This window comes from Scomber scombrus, chromosome 12 (assembly GCF_963691925.1).
Source record: "Scomber scombrus chromosome 12, fScoSco1.1, whole genome shotgun sequence".
NCBI classification, from domain to species: Eukaryota; Metazoa; Chordata; class Actinopteri; order Scombriformes; family Scombridae; genus Scomber; species Scomber scombrus.
Genome location: NC_084981.1, coordinates 24,417,363 through 24,443,873, shown reverse-complemented (window position 1 = coordinate 24,443,873; position 26,511 = coordinate 24,417,363). Strand labels below are relative to the sequence as shown.

The following is a 26,511-nucleotide window of genomic DNA, read 5'->3' as shown; positions in this document are numbered from 1 at the left end:
AAATAAAAGGGGACAGCATTTGAGAACCACAACAGAATAACTTGTCATCATTAGTTGTTGAAAAACTTTATTAGGCGTGCCATGTGCACGCTTTATGATAACCAGCATTGGCAGAAATGTATTTAATAAATCTAGCAGAGCAAAAAAAACTACCTACAAATTGAAACTAAACAGATATTACATGTCAGTGTGTAAGACAGCTTGTTGAGAATTGTATTAAAGTGACAGCTTTATGTATGTTTTGAACTTTTACCACATTGTTCATCACCAGCACACATTATGGAGTATAGAAAGCTTGTTTAACACTGACAGCATTCATCTGACCACAAGTCAGTGAGCTCGTACAGGCAGAGAGATGCAATGGCCGCCTGGTGAAGATAAATAACAGGATTACAATAAAATGTCAAGTTGCTGTCGAGGATATTGGAGACTTTCGATTCATTACTTACTCCTAAACATTCAGCAAAGGTTTGTCCAAACACATTTAAGCTCCCATGTCACTGGGTCGCTACGAGGTTTTCGAGGAGGTCAACAACTAATTAGTAACAGATATAGAATTAATCCAAAAATTTAGAAAAACAAATGAATTCAATTACACACTTTAAACAGAACTTAATGTGTTGACTGTCTATCCCACAAGAATATTTAGTTTGGTTGTGTTTCTGGGACCACACCTGTATTACACAGGTGATGAGACATATTTACATTTGCATAGACACTTACTTTTTTTTTTGGCTCTATGTAAAATCTAAATAAAAGTGGTTATCAAAAACACTATGTGCCAGCAGTGGACAAATGAAACCTCCTTAATGTGATGTTGCTATAGTAGCTACACAGATGGCAGAATACACTGTAAACCAATGAAAATAACAGCAGCAACCAAAGCAGACATTAGAAGAGAACAATTTAAAAGTGTTCATCACATGCTTATCTGCAGCTACGTAAAAGCTACATAACCTAAAAACAGGCCAATACTTTTTAAATAGATGTGACAGTGGCATGGCAATTGTAAATTTAGTTCTAAAATGTTTAAAATTAAACAGTGCAGCAATATCTGAACTACAAATTAAAAACACAATATGGCCAAATAAATACTAAGAAAGACTCAGTGCAAATTAAGTCAGGAAAGAAAAAAGGAAAAACGACAGAGCATTTGGCAAATAATAATAAGAACTACAGTTGGCAATAACTAGATAGCGAAAAATCGGCAGTTTTAGCTCCAGTCTGTTAGTTTTCTTCACCCTTCAGATGTTTAGAGGTTCAGTTTAATCAGACTGCTTCTGTCTAAGTACTGTTATCTCAAAAGGAATACCTTCATAAACCAACACAACAACAAAAGCTTGATGAGGAAGTCAAATTATTTCTATGAAGTCTGGATGATTTTGTAGACCTGACGAGTCCACGTGTTCTTTCTTTCATCTTTCAGTATGAAACACACAAAGAGTTAGTTTTGTTTCTACTACATATTTAGAAAAAGCCCACTAACAAGCATGTGTCTATGCTATGAACACACTGACTTCATGTATTTGGTGCTACACACACTGCTCAGTTCTGTTCTGGTGAGCTGCAGTAATAAATGGGTCATTTAACACTACTGTTGTCATCAAAAAGTTACACAGTATTTAACCTTCCTCACCAACAAAAAACAAAAGGGGAAAAAAGGCATGAATGGTGAACAAAAGTCAATTTACACTATCTTTGCTACCAGCGAGGAAAATATTAGATGTGTTCTGGGTAACTGCTCAAATACACCTTGTCTGGAATAAGCTTCTAAAAAAAAAAAAAAAACCCAGCAGGATAAAATGTGTACATGCATCAGTATTTAGTAAAAATATGTGTATACCAAAGTTATTAGATCTTTAATATTTAGGAGTCTGTATGGGCGTTCAAAAATAGGAGATGAAAAAGTCATAGCAGAACTTGACAGCATACTTGTTTGTATATTCTGTAAACACGATTTATGTCCTGATTCGCAACAGGTTTGTTTTAAAGGTGCAGTGTGTAAGACTTAGTGGCGTCTAGCTGAACAGACTTGGCAGGAATGGAATATAATACTAAATATGTTTTCATTAGTGCATAATCACCTGAAAATGAAAATCAGTGTTTTTTGCTACCTTAGAATGAATCCTTTATACCTAAATAGAGAGTGTGTCCTCTTCAATGGAGCCCACCATGTTGCACCACCATGTTTCTACAGTAGCCCAGAGCGGACAATCCAAACACTACCTCTCTAGAAAGTGCCTTTTGCATTTTTTCGCATTGGTTGCAATCTGCCATCTCACCACTAGATGTCACTAAATGTCACACACTGGTCCTTTAAGATGCACTTTGTAGGTTTTTTGTTTTCTTGAGAACTTTTCTGTACCGTTGTTTTTACCCAACAAAAAACAATAAATAACATGTGTGTACCACATTTATATATTTCCATTATGAGTAACTGTGATATAAGCAAAAATATACACAAAACCAGACCGTGTGAAGAAATAAATTACCGAAATAAGAGTCAATTGAAGAATTTTAGATTTAAGCGCATTTTTGTTATTGCTGCCATTTGTCAACCAGCAGTTACATATCTAAAATTATGACACTTTTCATTAATAATAAATCATAAATCATACAGTGGCCACCTACTTTAAAAAATAACCTTACATTGTAAACTCTAAAATAATAACCTATGTCAGTTTTACCAGTCACCACATGTAGAGCGCTATCAGCAGCCGACTACTCTATCTGGAAACAGCCTTCGGATTAAAACTACAATCATCAGTCTAACACTTTCCTCCCAACAACCAATCAAACTGTTAAGGCCATGATATGTTGGCATCATTTTTAGGCAATACAGTTTGACAATTTCAATAATGTAAAATTTCATAAATGAGAAGTTTGATCCTCGTACTGCAGTATGTTTTTCATTAAGAATAAGCTCCATTTACCGGGAGCATCACCTCCTTTATGTCAGTATGACGGCTTTTGTCTAAGGGTCACAAAAATGCTTAAATTTAACACCTGCTATTGAATAGTCGAATTTAGGCACACAGGGAAAAAAAGGAGGAAATTAGACGCTTCAAACTAAAAACACAAGTGAGATTGGTGACGGTTTTTTGGTTGCAATCATTCCATATTGCTTTAAAATGCCACCTGTCTATCATGACCTTTAGTTTGGACAGAATCTCGTTCCTGGTCCGCTTCTGGACTCCGCGTCTATGATGGCTGAGATTCTGCCTGACAGGGGGCGCTGTGACTCTGTTCTGATTCCACCTCCATCTCCATCTCCTCCTCCTCCGCCTGAACCATATCTTCATCTTCTTCTCCTCCTACTTCCTTCTCCTTCTCCTTCTCCTCCTCCTCCACCTCCGCCTCCGCCTCCTCCTCCCCTCGCTGCTGTTCTTCTGATTGGATCTCGCTCTCTACTTCTTTGGTGAGTCCTTCATGTTCCCCGATCTCCTTCTCATCTGAGGAGAAGAAGTGCGAGTCAGACATGAATATAACAAAGCAACAGAAGAGACTGAAGGGTAAGAGAAAGGTAGAAAAGTAAGAGAGAAAGCGTGAGCATTTAAGATTATGTGAACACTTTGCAATACATCAAATGATTGGTTGTTGGGAATTAAAATTAGCAATTTTAATTTTTTTTAAAGTAGCAGCATTCCTTGTGTTAATGTAAGGAGTTCAACAACAAAGCCTCATGAGGATAATTAAAACTGAAAAATATCACCAACAAAAAAAAAACTGTCAGCATCAAAATCAACGTCAGAGGCTCTGCTGTTTCACATATACGTATGTTAACAATATAATTACATTGTTAGAGTCATTGCAACTTAATAAAGTGATTGGCATGTTTCACTGTGGAGCTAAAAAAAACCAAATTATTCATCTACATGCACCCTCATTTGCATACTTGAAGATTAATTCTGGTACATAGAAAATAATCTATCCAGAGTCTGGTATAAAATAAGACTTAAGTCCTGTTTGAACAGGATTAATGTTCCAGGAGGGGATATAGAGACAACATATTTGTCATGTTCTTTGGCTACTAAACTCACTGTTCTGGATCACACAGTCAAATTACAGATGGTGGTTTGTAATAATGGAGGATAGTCTGAGGGACAAAACATGTCACCTGTTGTACTAAAAATAAACAGAAGGTGTGATTGCATAACATCTCAAACATATGCTTTAAAATACAAGGTGTTTGTACAGATGGGACTTAAACTTCAGAATGAACATGTTCACCTGATCGGAGGTATTTGGCACTGATTAAAACTGGAACTGGGGGAAAATGTGTTAAGAGCGGAATTAAAATAACTAATCAGTGCTTTAATATTACAATCACTTAAGCTTTCCTCAAAGAAATATATCCCCAAAAATCACACTTTGTGCACAAAATATTAGACACTCATGTTTAGTTTTTTTTACATTAGTGATCCAACCCAACAGAATTTCAATCTGGTTTTGACCAAATTTAGGTGCAATGTTGGGTTTTTTTTAAACACAATTTAGACTAGAATAAATGTAGACTGAACAAATCGATCAATTATGAAGTCGGTCTAAATATTTTGTACACTCAGTGAAGACCAGATCTGGGTCAAAGAAGTCTATTTTTATTAAGTTTGGTGTTTAATATGGTACCAAATATTTAAAACTGATCCACCAATACGTCATCAGATTTCAGTTAAAGCATTCAACAACTTTTTCTTTATTAAAGTTTATTATTAATTGCAAAATCTCCAAATTGGATTTCTATGTGTAAATACTATTTGACCCAATTCTGGCATAGACATCCAGGAAATGTGAAACCCCATTGTAGCTTTAGTGTTATCAGAAGTAGCAAAGTGTGATAGCCATTGGACTGTGCTCTATAATGTTATGGATTCTACAGTGAAGAAGATTGACCTATTTGGGAGCGAATCAAATCAATTAATCAGATTAAATTAAGATAAATCAGACAAGTGCAGGGAGAGGAGGGGCTGGGGGAACCTGGACTCTGCAGAGGTCGGATCGGAGGTTTCTTTGGACTGTGCTGGATCTTGAAACTGTGGACCGTATTCCACGGAGCCGGAGCCTTGGCTAGAGGTAAGATCACACTGTTAAACCCACCGGTCTCACAAAAAGGAAATGTGCTGTGGAACGTCTGTGAATGTAAATCTGATGGATGCACGCTGAATTTCATGCTGGTTGCTGTTTCTACTGTGGACTTTACTTGACTAACAGGTATAACACACACTCTTTAACAAGTATGCCACTCAAAGATATTTGTTTGTATCCTTCCCTTCAACTGGTTAGATCATGTTGCACCACCACGACAACAAACAGGAACATTGTCCTAATCTGGCAAGAACAAGGTCTGCAAGAGCATAAACTTTTCTATTGATCTCCTTTGGTAAAAATGATCAATTTCAGATAGTGAGAGATCACTTTGAAGGAGATGACTGGTAGACTAGATCTCATTTCTCAGTTTTAAAATTGCTTTCTGTGGCAGAAGAAGATGATGATATTTACAGGTGGTGCCTGTTGTCTCACCTCTGCTGGCTCCTTGCTCACTAACAACTACAAAGTCGGTATCATTAAAAGAAGGGAAAAGAATCAAACAAAAACTAATGAAAAAGGTCAACTGGAGCTCTACGCTAAAAAGCATTTGACACAGGTGGTTAGGACATGGAGTAAGTTACATAAAAAAACTGTGTGAGTATAAGCATGTGTAGGTTTTCAGTGTCTTTTGTTCAGACTTCAGGCAAAAGTGGCCCAAATACAACTTATTCTCACATATGTGACTCAGATCTGATTTTTTTTTTTTCATTACAGCATAAATCACATGGAATCTGATCTTTTCTATTCTGATTTGGGCCACTTTTTAAATGTGGTCCTAAATCAGATACAGGTCTGATGTTTTGCAATGTGACTTCAGTCTGAACAGTCATAGTTGAAGTCATGCAACTTATCATCACTCCAGTCCACTGAGTGTCTTGCCATGAGAGTCTTATGGAGATGACCTGGCAGATGAAGTTAAAAGAAGTCCGTGACATCCTGAAATTTTGGTTTGAATCTGTTTCTGATGTAGCCTTAGTCTCAACCAATTTTCTCAAATGCCTTTTTGTCTGATCTCAGATGTTTATTTTATTTATTTTGACACAATTTTAACATCAGTTGTATATAGGAATCACTCCCCATCAGCATTGCCCCCGACTTTAACATAAACACATTTTTTGTTCCCAGACCTGAGGATACCTGGTATTGTTTGTTCCTGCTTGCTGCTTGTGTCTGTTTGTCTTTGTTTTTCTGTACCTCCAGAAGGGGGCGTGCTCTCCTCTGTGTCTGTCCCAGAACATGGTGTTGGTCCTGGGGAACGTGATTCTGCACGAAGCCTCCTCTCATAACTAAACTCTGGAAGCCTGGGAGCTTGAGGGCGCGTCTTCCTGGCTGGATTGAGGAAGTAGCAATATGCACAACGGAAAGCTGGGGAGAGAAAAATAAGACAGAGAGAGAGAGAAAGAAAATAATAGAGAGAAAGTGAAACAGAAAAAAGGGCAGAATTAGAGAGATTTCACCATTTACCCAATAGGATAAAGCCCAAGTGTCAAGATTCCCCCATTTATTAATTCCAGTTTCTCTTACAAGGAGTTCCTAAAGCTTGTAACCTCAAACAATCACTTGTATCATGTTCTCTCTTAACGGTTCTCCTCACTAAATGTGGTAGTATGTTTCTTACCTAGATATTCAAACTCTTCTTTCAGAGCCATGCCGTTATGAGAAAAGCACTGTTGGCAGATCAACGCATATCTGTAGGAAAAAAGAAAGTTCAGAGGGAGAAATATTGCTTGAGACATTTAATGCATTCCAGGAGTTATCTGACATTAAGTTATATCTATTTGTTTGCCCCCAAGTCAGTCAATCTGTACGTATGGCCAAATATGTACGGCTAACTCGCAAAGTATGTGTGTGGGTGTGTCTGTGATCATATGAAAAGTTATGACAGCAGTAGATCTGCAGTTGTAGAATTTCGGTGTGTGCCATCTATTTTTCCAGTAGGCAGTAACATCAGCATGTCTTCATCTAGATCTCCAACCTCATACAATTTGATACTGATCCAATACTATATAAAGAGCGGGGTGACATGGGTAGAGCTGGTCTGACGATGACTGAACACCACTCCCTTGTGGAGAATCTGCAGACTGCTGAATGAGGATGTGTCTTTAGTAAGTTTAGTAAGTTACTACCATGAGGTGCTTTACATCTACGGTAAAAAAAAAACTGTCTTTACCTGTTTTGTGGTCCGTCTCCTACCAGGTATTCAATGACTCGGTCCACAGCTCCTCTGTCTTTGGGCAGAATCGGTCTTGCTAATGGAGGACCTGGTGGATGCATTCCTGCAATAACACAAACATGAAGATTATTGCACACACACACATACACACACACACAGACACACACACACATATAAAATGCGTTGTTCTTTTTAAAGTCAGGAATAATATAGTGTCTTTTTTGGATGGTTTAGGGTGTTTATATATAATTCCACAGACTTCTAATGTTAACTTAACTTAAATCACAGAAGCCAGCTACAGTTGATATTTCTTCTTTCATACATTAATAAAAGCTGTTATAGAGAGAAGTACTTATTCCAACTTACCTACACCAGGTATGGGGGAGCAGGGGGTCCTGGGCACAGCCCCGTGGAGGACAGAGGCAGACAGAGCAGATCTCTCCGGTGGTCCTCCTGGAGCTGAGAGAGGAACAGGTTCTGGAGGGAGAGCAACATGGGATAAAGACACAGACTGATATCTAAAGGAACTAAGTCAAAGGCAACTGGTCTTTCTCTGTATTCCAGTTGCCTTTGACTTAGTACTTCGCCCGTAACCTGAGTGAGAATCTGCAGGGACCGACAGATTTGACTGACAGCTGACAACCTCTCACTATCTACTCACGGTTGACTGTGTAGATAAACTGTGATCCTGTGACATACTTCCTTAAGTGTCTCTATCGCCTTACCCACAGGTGTGCCCCCTGGTCCCAGTGGGGGCTGTGCTCCACGTTGAGGAGTCATTGGCATGGGACCTGGGGTGCCCATTGGCATGGGACCTGGCGTGCCCATTGGCATGGGACCTGGGGTGCCCATTGGCATAGGTCTCATTGCTACCCCCCTCTGCCGAATCTCTGTGGAAAAGAGATAATTAAATGTGTATCTTCTTGCTGTATTTCAGTGACAGAGAATCACTTTTAGTAATTATTGTCCTCACTGTCAGCACAACTCTGTCCTGAGCTCCATAAAACTCCACACAATGAACTTTTATCTTTTGGTTATGTATTTATGCATGTGTCATACCTTGGCCTGGCCTGGGAGTCATCTGAGGACGCATTGGAGTCGACTCAAGCTCCTAAAGAAACATAGAAACAGTGAACAAAACCAACAAATGTCAAACAAAACCAAAATTAAATAAAAGATATAATTAAGAAATATTCAGATAAAACAATAAAATAGACAACAGCACTCACAGCTTTCTTCTTAGCGTCAGGATCAAATCGTTCCAGGATGAGTTTGGCGTTTTTGTATGTCTCAGTTTCCATCACTTCCTCTAGCTGGAAGAACAAACCAGGTAATCTTTACTTCTAAAATCAGGGCAAACCTAGACTAGAGTCATTCATCTGATGTCGAGCAAAGCCTGAATGAATATATATATAAAGTAATAGACCTAAAAAAAAGTTTTGACATGAGCCATCAGTGTTGAAGACAAGCAGAAATTGAAATGTTTGACTTGTTTGACAAGTTGTAATTCTGATGATAAGAAATACTATTTTACATATGAAAAAAAGCTCAAAATGTTGTCTTTTCGCACCAAAGGTGAATAGATGAGTTACACTCCCACATCCCATAAAATCCCAACTCTCTCTAAACAAGTCAGTAAAAAGAAAACACTGAACTGTGATGGATTGGACACTTACAATCTTTTTCTTGGAAACCTTTAAATCTTCTAGTTTATCATCTAAAAGAAGCAGAAACAAGTTTGGTTAATTAAAAATAAAAAATAAAAATCAATTTCATTTCCATTCACTTGAAATGCAATATGTCTAACATATTCTGAAACGGTGTATTTTCAATACATGGTGGAGTTAACGAGTTTGTATTAAAAGTGATTAGTGTGAAAGTTTTAAGGTTTAAAATACAAAAGCTGTTGGTCTTTAAAGGCAGACTATAAAATCAATGTAGTATCATATGTTGCTATTCCATGTATGATTCAGCAGAATATTTGACCACTATAATAAATATGCAACATTTATTGTAAGGCATATATGAGGTTTTAATTGGATAAAGAGGTGAACAGAGAGGGACTGACTGAAAACTTACTGTTTCTCTCAGTGCGCTTGGAAAAGAGAAAAATCAAAAACCTCCTGATGAACCACACTCTGGGGAAAAGAAAGGAAAAAAAAGACAGTTCAAGAGAGATGTAGTTGTTCTTCATTATCAACATCTTTATTAAAAGTTAGAACAAATAAAATATATATTTGTATTTTCTCACTTTAGAGCAGAGCAAATTCATGGAAAATAAAGAAATAAAATGCAGAATACCTTGCATTCAAGAAACAGGGTGTTAAAACAGTATTTTAAGATGACTTAATAACCAAATTCAAAATTACACATTTGTACTTTGCAGAAGATTGTGAAGGATCTTGTGAAACAGCACAAGCACTCACAGAACTGGGTATATGAAGAAAGGCAGGGCCATGGCGAATCTCTCCAACCATTGTTCAGGTAGGTAGAGACAGTAGACGATCAGAGAGATGAGCAGGTAGAGGACTGACGAGTAGAAAAGCAACCGGCCGACCCACAGCTGCAGAAAAGACGCACACAAATACATCGATGAGGAAAAAGGAAACAAAACCTTGTCTATGCTTTTCATATTTTACTGAACTTACCTTCTGCAGACGCTGGTTTTTGGCTCTAAACTCGTCCAGCTCTTGAATCTCCTACAAGAGAAACATGGGAGGTTAAAGGTTATTTAAACACTGACAGAGAATCATTCTTCAATAATCAAATGTTACATACAGCTCACTGCCTTTCTGTTTCCAAGAGAGAGATTTACTTAGATTTTAGTTATGTTTTATTTGCTATCTGATTTTAATTTGGCACACTATTATACAAATTGTAGATTCAGTTTGGTGCCAAATCTCATTTTCAATGAACAAGTGGCCTTTTTTCATGAAGCAGGATAAATAAAGCTAACTCGATAGCTATGCTGACTTAATCATGAAATGTCTGCCTTATTTTCTGTCGTGTTCTCCCCCTTTTCTCAATAATCCAGGTCTCAGCTGATTGTATAGCCACATTAAGAAAAGGTTTACAAATAGGGCTTGTGGGCAAACATTTTCTGTGCTATGAGAATAAAATCAGATGCAATATTTAGTCAGTACCTTGTCCAGGTTCTCCAGCTTCTCAACCGTGGTTGGCTTTGCCTGGATGGAGGGGGGAAGATAAGAAAAACATCGTCAGGTCCTTTAGAATAATAAAAACTGGGTTTCTCTGTGTCACTGTCAGCCAACACATTTAAAACTGAATGATTCATCAATAAAACAATCAAACCTGTTCCTGTAAACCCAATGCTAGCTTGTGACTTATAAAAGTCATTTCCTGGTTCGTGGAAATATCTCAGCCACAGTAACAGTAAAAGAAAGTAGATGTGATGCACATTTTAACATTTATTTACATTTAATCAATCGTGAGTGTCCCTATTTGTACTTTTTCCTCCCATTCATGCTGAAAAATTAATGAACTCAAAAAGCAAAAGGTTGCACTTTCTAGTGCTCAGTCACCCTTGCTGTCCTTTGGTCTCACTCCCTCCACTTCCCTTTAACTTCTCTAGTATGTCTAAAAATAGTTGTGTGAATATTATCCAGCCCGAGCGCAGACGTGACGGCTATCGCAGCCAAATAAGCTTGAATACTGTCGTGTCATAGGAGTAACACAAGAGCACAAAACTCTATTATGTATCCGTGTTCAGAAATAACTTTTTTGGCTCACTGTTTAAAGCTTGTGAGGTGAAATAATGCAGCTGTCAAATAAGATAAGATTTCAACAGATTCAGGTACTGTGTGTGTTAAATCATTTTAATCATGAAGTGCTTCAGATTTCAAGACTTTTTAAAGCACATTTAGAGAAATCTGCCTCAAACCAAAATGGATAAATAAAACCAACAAAAAATTCCAGTTACTGTTACAGCTACTTGGCTGACCGGGTTAGAGGGTCAGTCTTATTGATTTCTGTCTATCTGCAATTGTTGCCTGTACCATTTTGCAACTTATTTAAAGATTTCTACCGTTACAGGTTGACATACTGCATAATTTGTCTGCTTTTTATTGATCAAAATTCTTGTGATGCAAACTAAGCCTCTAAATGTCAGTGCCAGGACTATTAGGAAGATACTATGAAACCTGCATTTGTCTTTTCAAATAATATTTTCTGTCTTACTGCTTACCTTCCATCGGGATATCAGAGCTCCCATATTTGCAGATTACAGCACTCTCCTCTTTGATTCCTTTGGTTTAACTATGAAACAGAAAGTCTCTGTTAAACAAACATGTTTTTAGGTCAACAAAGCACATCATTATTGCTGTTTAAAGTTACATAATTTATGCTGCTCAAGTGCTCATGTTAAACACCACATTTAAATCTCTCCATGACTTTTGCACTTACATCATAACAGGATTTGTAAGCCGCCTATAGAATAACTGGGCACAATGGTGGCTGTTGTTGTTGTTGAGGATTTACTGAGAAAATCTTTGCTGAGGGCTCATTTTTATAAATTCAGGAATACCACAAACATGAGGCTGCATAGTGCTGACAGATTATTCATGTTGAACATCATATGATTTGAACAAGGCTCTTGTTTTATTTCTCTAAATAAAAAAGGCACTGGTCTTTAAGGCTAGGTATCATTTAAAAAGATTATGATACCACTACCAATCCAAGTACCCTCAAAGCGATACCGATACCAACTGAGTACGTCATTCGATACCCATCATGTGAATGGAAGCATTACATTGCATAACATGTCACCACTCCTCCACATCTAAATGATTTGATACAAAAAGGATTGATTGCAGGTATCGTTTGACGGGAGACGTTTCGATAATACCTGGTGTTGATTTATTTCGAGTACCAATGCCCAGCCATACTGGTCATACAGGTTATTATTACTGCAGCTCCAACATTGGTTGCCATCTATTACGTTAATCACAGAGTATTTTGATAATCGATTTGTTTTATCATTTTGAGTCATTTTTAAAGAAGAAAATGTCTACATGCACTGACTCCAGCTTCTTATAAAAGTGAATATTTTCTGATGTCTTCAGTCCTCTGTGATAGTAAACTGAATATTTTGGGGTTATGGATGATGGTTAGGATAAAATGAGATATTTGAAGACATCAACTTGGGCTTTGGGAAACAACATTTCTCACCATTGTATAGACTAAACAACTAATCAATTAATTGAGCAAATAATTGATAAATGAATCAATTAACTTAAGCATTAGTTATGCTAGTTATTACAACATCTAGGACTCTTTGACTGGATATTATGCATGCAGCATAACATGACTGAGTCATTTTTATTCTGGCCTAAAGGCTGCTATTGTTGTGATGTCTTAATTTAAACACAGTGAGGAAACCAGGAAGAAAGGTTCAGTGCTTTTCATAATATGAGTTTGCCAAAAAGGATACTAATTGCCTTCCAAAGATTACTAACAAAATACTCATCTTCTACTTGACTTTTGCTGGTTTGCACTCCAAGTAAATTCATGCTAAGTTAATGAGCTCTAAAAATGTTTGAAAGTCTACATTTGAAATCTAATAAGGTAATTTAATTTAAACCCTAACTATAGTAGCAGGGTAAATGTTAGTAATATTACAATAACTCTCTTTATTTAGTAAGACTTTCTATTGGTAACGTATAAAGGTTTACAGGTTAATAAGTGCGTTTCCTGTTTAGCCTATTGGCCTAATAAACAATGATATAATTTCACTCTAGCAGCTGGCTAACATTAATTGCTCCATCACAACACTTGGACATTTCAAGCCACACTAATGTAATTCAACCCTCATTACACCTGGCAGAGAGGCTACTCACCTCAGATTTAACTTCAAAAACACCTTTAACGTGAATTTAACAACAATTTAGCTCAAACGTTTGAAAGATGATGTGGTCACCTAGCTAGCTACTGCAACAACAATAACACCAGTAACGTTACGGAGCCACGCTGTCACTTAATCGACATTTTTGCCTTTAATTTAAATAAATACTTACATTAGAAGGTGTGTCTGTGTTCCTGTAAGCTGCTCATGTAGTCAGGTTAGCGTAGAAACACGCAAACAGCGGACTTTAGCGCTCAGTTCAGCTCTGTGTGACCTGAACTGACATCTCTGCTGCAAAGCGAGAGTTGGCGCGGCGTGCTGTTGACGTAAGTGACGTAACCCGGTAGCATGCGTTTCCCAAAGTCCTTTGCGTTGTAGTCTTTTCCTGCCATTCGTTGTTTCTAAATGTATTGCAGCATATTAGTTGATTTTAATTGTATTAAACATCACCGTCATATAAAAACTGGAGTCCGAGATGAGCCACATGCATTTATGTGATGCATTTATTTTATAGACTTGTATATTTTATGTATTACATTTAAGCCCATGTGTGCTCCAAATAAGCCCACATCATGATTTATTTAGAAAATATTAAAATAATATTGATTTCAAATAATTAAAAACAGCAATATATGTATTTAGTAACTTGTTGAATATTAAAAAATGAGGAAAAAACCCTTCTGAGCAAAATCTTAAAGGTTTTGCTTCAAATGTAACCCCACTTGTAATCAACATTTTTAATAAATGACTAATTTAATTATACATTTCTTTTCTCAGTAACTGTAACGGATTACAGACAAATTTATTTTGAAATTAAATTATGTAATGCCGTTACATGTAACTAGTTTCTCCCCAACACTGATTATGAGACATATATGATAAAAACTCAAACTTAAGTAATAAATGGCCAAAGCAGTTACTATTAATGAAAATCTAGACACCAAATACATCATGGAGGAAAGTAACTCCCATCTTCCCAGCTCCTAAGAACCAACAATGCACTTTGCGTCCCTTCTTTTTAAATTCTAAAACCTTGCTGGTATTACACATGAACAAAACTTGCTACAACATTTTACACTAAAACATGCAACTGGCAGGATGGTTGCTTGGAAGTGGGGTGAGAAGAGCCCAAGGGTGCTGGAGGAAGCTGGCCTTAAAAACCACAAGCCAGAAGGCAGGACCCAATCAGCTACCTGGAACAACCTGTAGACTCACAGACAATCATTCAATCAACCTAGCTCACCTGCAGCCCATCACACACACACACACACACACACACACACACACACACACACACACACACACACACACACACACACACACACACACACACACACACACACACACACACACACACACACACACACACAGAGAGAGAGAGGGAGATAAAGAGAGAGAGGGGGAGAGAGATCCACAGCAAATGCATAAAATCAAAACACATACAAATAACAGTTACTGAGTATGTTATCACATAATAAATATTTACAATAATGAAAATCCAAACAACAAATGATGAACATCCATATTCAGGAATACAAAAAACAGGTCAGCTGATGAAATGTACACCACAACATTAGAAATATAAAAGGTATAGTAATAGCCTATAAAGCCAGTCATCCACAATGGACTGAGTCCAAAAAAGAACCTCCACACACTTTAAATACTGTAAGTCAGTATTTCGCCACTAGCTGTCGCCATTTCATTAGTCTATTTCATGATGGCTGTCACATAAAACAACATTCATCATTGGATGTGGTGATTTGAAGGAGATAAAAATAAAAGTGCTCATGACAGCCTATTGCTCATTATTTTTTTGTATTAATACCTCATAATTTTGACTCATAAAATCCAATACTCTAAAAAAGATTATGATCTTATTGTAAATATTAAATACTATAAGATGTAAATGTTCCCACTCTTTACTAGGGCCATTTGTCATTTCAGCAATTTTGAGTTTTTATCATTCTGATCCATACTTTTAATACAATAACTTTACTTCAAAAATGACAACAAACAAAGCTAAAATCCTATTAAGACCGTGATTTCTGCTGCGCTCCCCACTAAAACACACTGAAAATTGCATGATGTCTTTGTGCATTTTCTACCTATTATGTCTTGTGCTAACAGAGCTCAGTATACCATATATATATATAACCATAACACATATTCTGTCCACCACTGAGGAAGAGAGGCTGACCTGCTGTTTGACTAATGTACTCAAGGGAGTGCTAGGAACCTCTCCTTTACCCATCAGACCTTAAGATTAAGATTGTGTCCAGTTAGGAAGCTGTACAAATGCAATAATATTAACATTTTTTCTTTATAATAATGGCTCAGTAGACATAACACAGTATCATAATGCAAGTGCAAAAAAGTAAATCAGTCCAGAAGGTTTTTAATCTGCAAGCTTAAAACTCCTCACATCAATTACTTTATATGTATTATGTTTCAAATCACCAAAAGACTGAATATCATTGGTCAAATCCCACTCCTTAAAGTTGCATAATGTTCATGTTTGCATAGACTAATGCCCTGGAAACATTAGTGTACCAAAGGTCTGCACGTCATCCTCGCTCTGAACAATTCAGTTTAATGTTTAAAGGACACTGTGCACCCTTTGTTTGATATCTTTCACATGCACTGGAAGTCACATGAACTGTAACTGTAACCATAGATTTCCTTCCTGAATGTAGATATGGGTAACAAATTCATAGCGCCTCCTTCTTTAAGGAAATCCCCCCCTTCAGTTGTCTCAGTTTCACTGCATTCTGGCAGTTATTTAGTGCTGATCACGACGGAAACACACACGCACGCACCCACACAAGCACACACACTGTATGTTTCCATAGGGTTCCAGTGTTGTGAAGCCGTGGAATCTCTCAAAATATTCAGCAGCATTCCCTCAAGTCCCAGCTGAGCTGTTTCAGATTAGTGTGCAGAGATTTGGCCTTCAGCTTTAATGCTCACAGCTTCCTCTGGAGTCTGAAGAGTTATGGGCCTAATAAAACTCTCTTTTTTTCTCCCTCTATCTCTCTTTCTCTCTCTCTCTCTCTCACACACACACACACACACACACACACACACACACACACACACACACACACACACACACACACACACACACACACACACACACACACACACACACAAACACAAACACACACAACATTTCTGCAGCTATCCTTGTTAGGACACTGCATTGACTTCCATTCATTGTGGACACAGTCTAACCCTAACCAGTTCATGCCCAACCATAACCTAACTTCAGTTCACACCTTACCGCTAACCATAACCATGACTTCAGCAGTGACATTATGCCTCATTAGGACAAAGCCTTGGTCCCCATGAGGACTACTGGTGCCGACAAGGCCAGTGTTTATACTGGAAAAGGTACCCAAGAGGTAACAAAAACGCATGCATACACACACACACGCACGCACGCACGCACGCGCGTGCGCGCGCGCACGCACACACACACACACACACACACACAGGCTGTTGATGTATATTATAGCTGATGAGTATTCCTGACCCTGATGTTATTTCCGTTTCATTAACCCATAATAAATTAAATACCCTGAATGAAAATGAACAGCAGGGACTTCTCCAAGTCTCCAGTATACCCCACTTACACACAGAGTACACACCCACACACACACACACACACACACACACACACACACACACACACACACACACACACACACACACACACACACACACACACACACACACACACATACACATTGTGCATTTGTGTAGTGGAACAAATGGATGGTTGCAAAGTCACTGAACACCACAACAGTAATCACATCATGTGTCTGCACAGTGTATCTGGCAAAGTAAAATGCAATAAAATCAATAAAATGAGCAATCACGTTAGTCTATTCGTTTAAAGCTGGCGTGCATTAAAGGAAATAGACTGTATGTGTTTTCATCTTTGCGTGATTTGCAAGACTATTTACAAGATTTATTTTTGATAAGCATGTATAATGAGACTGATCTGAGAATAAATATAACCGTAATTAAATCAAGTTTTCCTGCTGCGCATCGTGGCTTTCATGCTCGTCGTGTTTTCCAATTTCTGTTATTGGCTTTCATTTTCTTTAACATCAGTGTCTTAAAGGTAAACATTCACATGCAATTTAGATTTTACTTCCAACTACTTGGCACCTTTTACCTATTCATTATTTGTCCATCATTTTAAGGCTGAATAGAAATTGAATCTTGATCTTTTTATGCGTTTTTTTCCCTGCGCAGTCTCACCTTTTCCTATTAAACATCTCTCATGTTACAGCAATATTTCTACGTTGTTCGATCGTGGTGCTCAATCAGTATCATTTCATATTATGATATTAGCATCGATATTATCTCCCTCCATATGCCGCTAAAATCTTTGTCCTTTATGTCTCTCCAGTGAGGATGAAAGGCTTTTTTTACATGGCGCCATTTGCTCGCCTGGCTCACTTTAATAGACTGCACAGTTCCACTGGACGGCACATGGTTCAAAGACACTTAAGTTTGGGGGGATAGACCGTTTATTGGACTTGGCAGTCAGTGTGAGTCTGTCAAAAAAAAGAGAGACACCTGCTTTGGGACAGATGTCCATGCCAACGCACGGCCCGTGAGTTTGGCCTGGATTTGCTGCTGTTCGGCCTTTTATCCACTTCATCAACAAGGTAAGCCTCTTTCAACCTGCTGAAAAAGGAAAGAAAAAAATACATAGACTGTGCATATAATGACTATTTTTACTTATTAATATTAAGGTTTCAGCCCTCATCTTTCTTTGCTCTCTTTATTGTCTGTTCAGGCCAAAATACTCACACTGAAATGCGCTGTCGACTTTCTCCAATCGTCCATTAAATCTTCCCTACTTTCTGACCTGTACTTTTACTGAATGTAACGTAGCTGTTATATTTAAACCAATGTCTCATGCCTAAAAACACAAAAAACAAAAGTTCGTTTAACGATGAATGAAAGAACAATAACTGTGGCCCACAAACTATTGCAGTTAATATTATCTTATGTAGGCCTATACAACACTGCAGGAGCGAGCACTTAACTTTTAAAGTGCAAAGAAAAAACAGGACTAAATAGCCTCAATTTACCTGAAAGGTATCATTTCCTAACCATTTACATAGACCTAATTTAAATAATTCATGTTCAGTATAGCGCTATAGGTGATATAGGTAGGCTAATTGATTTTAATAACCTGCTATATTAACAATAATAAAAACAGAATATCATTAATAAATAAGTCCTGCCAACCCTTTAATAGTTATAGACTTCACGGAAATACGTAGATGGCCTATTTTGGTTTCAAGTGCAGCCAACAACAGGCCCGCACCCCTCTGCTTATTTCAATGTATCTATTTTGAATATTTGTTTTTTCGGAGGGGATTAAATGGTGTAGACCTATAAATTATATTTTAACTGAGGACGTCGTCTCCCTTTCTCGTTTGATGTTTCAATATTTGAAATGTTGTGAGACAACCTGAACAGTCATAACATCTTAGATCTGAATCCGGTGTGTTTGATATTAAAATGACGTTAATACGTTCAATCTGGTGTAAGAATAATACAAAAGAAAAAAAACCCTTATTTCACTTTTTTTAAAGGATGAATCTTAATTCTCTGCAGGCTATAGGTGCCGTCTGTTGGCCTTTAATTGGTGTAACGCAACATAAAAGCACAAAGCTTAAGTGAGAACAATTTGCATGCTTTTTTGTTCACTTTTTACGGGATTTTATTTAAACATTCACAACCTGTCATAACATGGGCTATAACACAGCATAACATAAACGGGGCGCACTTACATCCAGTGGACCAAAGAGCAAGGTTAGTGGAGGTCATCGTGTGTTTTCTGGGTTATTAAACATTAGAGCAACAGTGATGTGCTCCAGTAATTAACCAGATAACATGTTCAGTATATAATAAGATCAAAAACAAGATAAGAGCTTGTTAGAAATAGACAAGTCCTCATGGAAGGGTTTTCCATTAGGACACTGTCCTGATGTGTTCGTACACATGTCCCAGTACTCTGCATTAAATAACTAAAGGTCTTTTCATTAGACATAAATATTTATTGTGCAACAAATGGGAAAATCCACATACACTACAAAGGTATTTATACTGCAGTCCCTTTTCTTCAGGCGTTTCTGGTGGAGCCATTTTCAACTGATTTAATGACTTACATCTGCCTATGATTTGTGATGACCTAAATATAGCCATCATGCACATTTCAGGTCTGCATCTGGTTTGTTCATTGACGTTGGTTTAGTATGAAAAAGACTTTAATGTTGCAAAGTACAGTTCACCCAAATCACTCATGAGATGTGACCAGAATCACAAGCATCAAGCTAACAATGGATGGATGAACAGAGGAAGTGTCAGATACCTGGCGTTACTCTATTGGAGTGTGAGTGTTAAAGATGTCACTATTTTTAATAATAAGCCACTATTGCGCAACTGGGCAAACTAATGATGGAGATGTTTCAAATTCTTTTCCTGTGGTGATATGTCCAAATATTTCCTGTGGAAAAAGCCTCTTGGTTGGCAGGGGAACAATAGTTAATTAAGCACAGGTTCACAATTGATCAAGTCTGTCTTGTGATAACTCCTTCTGTTCATACTGAACATTAGAAGATCTCTTCATAATGTATTTACAATGTAAGTGATGGGGGACAAAATCCACAGTCCTCGTTTTGTGCAAAAATGTATTTAAAGGTTTATCTGAAGCTAATATGAAGCTTCAACAGTCCAAAAGAGTCAAATCAAGAGGATATCTTTCAACACTACAGTCTTTTTTGTGCTGAAGTCCCCTTTTTCTTTTTTGTTATTGTACCTCCACCACAGCCCAAAAGGGAAACGCTGTCTGAGGAAACAAAAAGAGGGAATTTGATGCTAAAAAAGACTGTTACTGTGAAAGACATTCATTTCATTTGACTAAGTCAGACTGCTGGAGCCTTATATTACCCTCATAAAAACTTTTAAATACATTTTTGCACAAAACCAGAGGACTGTGGATTTTGGCCTCCATCACTTACACTGAAAGTACATTTGAAGGGGATCTTTTAATAGCCAGTATGAACCAACAGGAGGAACGATTATAGTGAGGAAAACCTATTTTCAGTGATCATATCATTAAATCTATCCTTATACATTATACATTATTATTATTGTTAGTTAAGCTATTTATATTAATCAACTTCAATGACACATTATATTATTTATGGCAGTTATCTTAGTTCACACACATCTATATTCAGTGACACTTTCATGGTGTCAGCAGTGCCTATATGCTGATCAAAGGCGGTATTGGAATTGCACACACTGTGTGGTCTGTATATATGGAGAAGATCAAAAAGATAATTCCGGTAATTATGTGTCAGCTTCCATCCCATAAGGACAACACGCTTTTGTGAGATGTCCTTATGATGAGTGAATGCATGAAATTGGAAATGTCTTTTCATTAGACACATATTTATTAAGCAATAAATGGGAAAATCCCCTAACACAAGGTTTTCCTTTAACATAGCCCTAACATCATGAGGACATAAACAAGATGTAACCTGAGGACAAACTGCTACAGTATAACTAACCACTTCTACTGTGATGCTGATGACTAATACTGCTATTGCTGCTGAATATGGCTTATATTATATTACTTTTAATACCAGAATAAGACGGTTAGTGCTGCTTGCCAGCTTTTTCTGCTATCAGTATTGGTTTGACGCTGTTGCTCCAAGAACTTCTACTCCAACAAATAATACTGCTACTAGTCCCCAGCCAGTATTTACCATATTGACAGAGATCGATGGGCCACAGGTTTTCACTGCTGCTGTGATTATACAGCTGTCTACTGCTCCTATAACCATTACCACTGCATTGACACTGATCATTTTGCAAACAGGGTATGCAGAAGATATTTGTCTTGATGTATTTTTAACTATGTGACGTAGTCTGAAGACATAGAGTTGGAAAGATAAACTTCCAAACAGTCTTGTGTATATTACGAACATAAAAAAATAACCTAGTTTGTTATTTTTGTGGTTCCAAAATCCACCAATAAAATAAACATAAATAAACTGGTGTGCAAAATATTAGGCCGATAATGGAATTTGAATCCAGTTTTAATATAAAAGCCACTTTGTAAGACTTCTCACGATGCTAAAAATAAAATTCAGCAAGAAACACTGATTATTTTTGCTGTTTTTGAATGCAAATTAACAAACCTAACAATGTTGAATACTGTCATAAAACACAGTTATCAGCAGTGTCAGAGTCAATATTTGGCCTTTAAAAATCATGACAGTAGACTTATTATTTTCCCTTAAAAACATCATATTTCACATAAATATGACACTAAATACTTTGTCACTGAGTATACATGACTGAGTTCTGCAGATAAAACAGGGTTTGCTCCCATCTTAAATTATAATTTACAACAACCCACTTAATTTATTTTCATCTTTCAAGCTACAATAAAAAAATAAAATGGTATAGGGGAGGAAGCAAAACAGAACAAAAGCAGCTTCACATCTGAGCTGAATTAATGAGATGTTTATTGGACTCAGCCTAAAGGCAGATAAGATGAGATGGGTGATTGCTGAGGATAAAAAAAACTTGACTAAGTACATTTAGTTCCAACTAAGCCTTCCTCATAAATGTTCAGAAAGAGCTTTGAAATAGACCTTCCTGCAAGACTTTGTTTGTGCCCCTTCCTTTTTTCCAAGAAAATTCACAGGCATTGCTTTGGACATCAGGTGTGGTTTTACGGTTTTACAGGTCAGAAATATCAAGGAAGTCTTGTGATGTGAACACACCCGTAGAGAATCAATCTGCATGCAAGAGAGGAGTGTTTTTCTTTGTGTGTTACTCTACATACAGTATACAGAACACTGTTAAGGCTCCTTATGTTTGTTTTCCCTGCAATGCTGAAGTTTTATTACCACGATTTACTTGCATTACAGCGTCATAAAATAAGAAGTAGTAGTTGTGCTTGTGTGCTTGTGTGTGTAGTGTGTGTGTGTGTGTAGTGTGTAGTGTAGGTTTGTGTTTGGGGCTGGCCAGGCTTGGATTTGACATGGCCTAACTGCAAAAACATGCAGCTCAGCCAGTATGGTTTGGTTAATTGTACTCAGCAGACCCAGTGTGGGCAGGCTCAAGGTCAAAGACTCTGCTCTCCTCACTTTCCTTAGGACATTCAGAGATGTTTCATTGTGGTCATGAAGGTAAAGAGATATGTAGATAGGCATATTATTCATATCCTATGTAGCCTATATTTCTTGTTTTAACTTTCAGGGCTTTCATCACAATGCAGAGATAGATTAGATAAGATTGATTGTAATTGCAATATTTGTGGCAATAACAACTCATTTTCTGCAATCAATGTGGAAATATTTAAGAGGATAAACATTTATGACACTTTCTAGTTTCTGTTAGTCTACTGGACAAATTACAGACATTTAAAATTGAATTTACTTTAATTATTCATGTATTTACCAAGCTGCACATATCCGTCAAAATCTGACTTTGGCTCCATCACTTCGCCGTTTTTAATGGAGAACGGCACAGCTTTGCTGGACCACAGCACTCAATCAGCCATAAGGCTGTCGGAGTACTACCGGGGCTACTACCTCGAGCCCCGGCAGCAGCAGCATCCTCCTCCGGAGAAATGGACCCTCTTCCAAGCGCGGCGCCCCATTGCCTCTCCGCCGCCAGCTTGCTTCAATTTACCGGGGGAAGCTTTCCATCACGAGCACCAGCGCACACCATCCCCACCGGAGACGATATTCAACTCCAGTACGGACTGCTTCTTACACGGCGGGGCGGTTTACAGTGCATCTGGTTCCCGTTTTCATGCGCAAGCGTTTGCCGGAGACCCGCTGGGGCTCCCCGGCAGATACACGGCGTTCAATCCGGACGCGCAACTCATCTTCCAGGCGGGCCGGAACAAAATCCTGCCGCCGGGGTTCGACCGGTTTCTCGCGCACGCAGAAGAAGGAGTGGATGCGAAAGCGGAGATTTCACCTGGGAGCCATCAGGAGAAGAAGTCGAAGCGAGCCGAGTGGACAAGTTGTCACAGCGGGCAGAGCAGCGAGGTGAGGGCGGGGTCAGGGTCACCCGAGGCTGGGAAGGAGGACGAGGAGGATGCGCCTTTATCCAGCGGCAGCGGAGGAGACTGTAATCATGACCCGAGTGAGTGAAATCTTATTTTAATGACAGAATATTTAATATTTTTAATCCTACATGAGACAAGAAGATATACAAGAAGAGATATTTTAGAAACTTGACATCATCGCGAATCCTCGTTTATGCAGATCTGATACAAATCTGATAACTTTAACTGTTTTAATAATATTTTTTTATATATATATTAACAACATATTAAGCATTAGGCTATATTTTAAATATAGTTTACAGGCTACCTCTATGTTTTGAAAATTAATATAATAACTTGACTACTCGGTCTTGCAGTTTGGCCCAAAAAAGGCCCAAACGGAGCCAGGCGAAAGTAGTCATTTACAGGCCTTTGTCTGGACTGCACTACTAAATAGACCAATCATTAACTCTTCTATTTATTCATTTATTTATTGTAGCTGTCTTCTCTGTGATAATTCAGTCAAATACATTTTTTTTATTAAATCAGGTTATTTTCAATATAAAGTGTTTTGGGACACAGGAATGATTATTAAGCCTGAACGTAACATTAAAAAATGGCGTGTAGGCTTCTTGTCTTGTACAGAGTGTAAAGCGTAAGGAAAGTCAGATACGTAATCTCCTCAATAATAGATGCGTAGGCTACACTGCGTATTTTTACATTTTAAAATAGTACAGTTCATATTAAAATAGTTTCCATGTGAATGAAGCCTACTGTTTTATTATTAATGGAACAATTCTTGGTAAATGTGATTATTTTTCCATTCATGAGAGAATAAAGTTAATGCTCCAATTTTCTCCCTGTTTGCTGCCTCTGACTGTGGCTGCCTGTTGAAATAAGAAACAGTCACGTGGTGTGCATTTGGGCCTGAATAAGCATGGCTTTGTCTATATCTTACAAATTGAAGATCTACAGATAATCCCATATGAACCTTTTTTTAATGATAGCATTAATTTCACCCATGTGTCACTCAGGCAGCTACACAGCAGCATGAAGGTCATGTTGACTGTTTTGACTCAGACCTTGGCATTCACCTTAAAATAAGTCCGTTATTTGACTAAAACTACCCAGATATCAAGATATACACTTGATTTGGACTTTGTAATTGGCTTATTTAACAGTTAATTATTACAAATTCATGGTCATTTTTTCTCTTAATTGTCATTTTTCACTATTTATCCACTTATCTCTGTAGGCCTATCTCATGTTTCTATGCATCATTTCTGTCTTTCTCTGCAGCAAAGCCTCGTGCGAAGAGGAAGAAGCGTTGTCCTTACTCCAAGCAGCAGCTCAGAGAGCTGGAGAGAGAGTTTCTATTCAATGTTTACATTAACAAGGACAGACGCATGCAGCTGTCCCACTTTCTGCGCCTGACAGACCGGTGCGTGCATGCTGGAATATTTTCCTAACTTCATTTTATTTCATGAAAAGTTATACAGTACATTGCATCGTAAAAACAATTAGGCTTGGATTACACTTCTGACTGACTGACTCACTTCTGAAAGAGCTGTAAAGTGGGATGCAGGAGCACAGTTACAGCCTTAGACAGAGCACATCTAAACCGGCAGCAGTTGGGTTTAAATCAGAGTGAATTAAGGTGGTAAGATGATATTTGTTACTGCACACATCAGGTGGTATTAAGCTTCAGGCTGCAGTGATGCATTTTCATTAAATAACAAACTCGGTAGTGTAGCAAAACATGAATTACTATTTTATAGTTGTTTTAACTTTTAAAGGTAAGCCTATGTTTTGAATCTGCAAAGGGAAAACATTTTTAATTAAGGTGAATTTTAATTAATCTTAATGTCAACACTGAAAAACTCAATATTAGCAATTAGGCCGATTACTCAATCACTACTGGATTTGTGAGGCTGACAATGAGATCAATATTTATTAATTTAAAAAATCTGATTATGATAAATCAGAAGATTCTTTTTTTAATTATAACCACAAAATGTAAACTACTATTTTGATATAGATCTCTTAGCTTTTTAACTTCTTTTTGTGACCAAGCTACATATTGAGCAGGACATTTTACATTGAGTGGTGGACAAACTAGAGAAAATATGTTAAGGTGACATAACCTATATACACACTGATACTGATATACCTGCAATACGTCTTATATATACTCCTGGCTGGCCGAGCTATGAATAATTAATGTCCAGTGGCAAGATATTGTGACGTTCATATAGTGCAGTGAAAAGTCAGGAGGTGACGTCCACCTGGAAAAACAAACACTTGACTTTTGTAACTAAGTACTGATATTTACTGGTGATGTTTCTGTGACATTAATTGGATTGTTAAAGTTGACTTTAATTATATTTATTTAGTATGTGCAGATAATTCAGGCTTAACCAATCGCAAATAAATGGAGGTGAACATTATGCAGATATGCTCCATATGAACAGTCTTATATTGAAAAAATGCAGAATTTGATGCTTTTGTGTTAAAATGAGCTCTATCTAAGCTTTCCATTCTTTGCTGTTTCAGGCAGGTGAAGATCTGGTTCCAAAACAGAAGAATGAAAGAGAAGAAACTGAAAAGAGAGAGACTGCAGTACTACACAGGGTACCACCTGTTCTGATGGACGAGGGTGAAGGAAATGAAAGAGAGACAGTCTTCTGTTGCAATAAATGTCACTCACAAACTGTGACAACTCTGCAAACCTTAACACAGCATTGCATCATTCCAATCATCATAATGTAATCATGAATAAAACAAACAATTCAACACATAAATACATCCTGGTTCTTCCTGCCATCATTAAGGGAATGACAAGGCTTGTTTTTAGGCCCCATGTTTTTACTCGGCCTCCATTAAATATTCTTTCCTCGCTCTGATCTTCTGAACTTTTGATCAAGAGTGCATTCAGAACGCCCCTCTTGCCTTATTTGAACCAAATGTCTCCCTGCAGTCATGTGGCTCACTGCGAAGACATTAAGCCTCTCTCTGCCTCCAACCCTCCCGGTCCTATAAATACTAAGGAATGTGGATATACATGCTTTTACCCTTCTCATTTCAAAACGACTATATTTAGAGAAACATCGAATACCGTACATGCATGTCTGTCATATTTCTGGTGTCATTTTCAGAGATTGTGTTTCTCTGTTGTTGCTTTAGTGTTTTGATGTTGACTTGCACTGCTGACAATCTAATGGCATGTGTGCAAATGAGTGAGTTGTGAGCGTTTGCAGTATCGCAAACATGCGAGCAGATGGCGACACTTCA

General features: G+C 37.7%; 2 protein-coding genes across 6 annotated transcripts; one reads left to right on the top strand and one right to left on the bottom strand.

Moving 5' to 3' along the window:
* Nucleotides 1-50: 50 nt before the first annotated feature.
* On the bottom strand, nt 51-13,409 carry LOC133991846 (endoplasmic reticulum junction formation protein lunapark-B-like). 5 transcript variants are annotated; one of them, XM_062430426.1, is made up of 16 exons: nt 13,291-13,409; nt 11,463-11,533; nt 10,402-10,443; nt 9,907-9,957; nt 9,685-9,821; nt 9,338-9,396; nt 8,935-8,975; nt 8,488-8,571; nt 8,318-8,369; nt 7,984-8,148; nt 7,625-7,735; nt 7,256-7,361; nt 6,704-6,774; nt 6,223-6,450; nt 4,975-5,064; nt 51-3,452 (listed from the first exon to the last, which is right to left on the bottom strand). In XM_062430426.1, the coding sequence occupies exons 2-16, from the start codon at nt 11,487-11,489 to the stop codon at nt 3,202-3,204; spliced, it is 1,515 nt and encodes a 504-aa protein (XP_062286410.1). In that variant the 5' UTR covers nt 11,490-11,533; nt 13,291-13,409; the 3' UTR covers nt 51-3,201. The 5 variants fall into 5 exon arrangements, with proteins under 5 accessions (XP_062286410.1, XP_062286412.1, XP_062286411.1 ...); XM_062430428.1 differs by having other exon boundaries at nt 6,280-6,450; XM_062430427.1 differs by having other exon boundaries at nt 7,625-7,717.
* Nucleotides 13,410-22,612: 9,203 nt separating this feature from the next.
* Nucleotides 22,613-25,867, top strand: LOC133991540 (homeobox protein Hox-D11b-like). The gene is made up of 3 exons (XM_062429995.1): nt 22,613-23,303; nt 24,520-24,661; nt 25,774-25,867. Exons 1-3 carry the CDS (start codon nt 22,613-22,615, stop codon nt 25,865-25,867), a joined length of 927 nt encoding a protein of 308 aa, XP_062285979.1.
* Nucleotides 25,868-26,511: the final 644 nt, after the last annotated feature.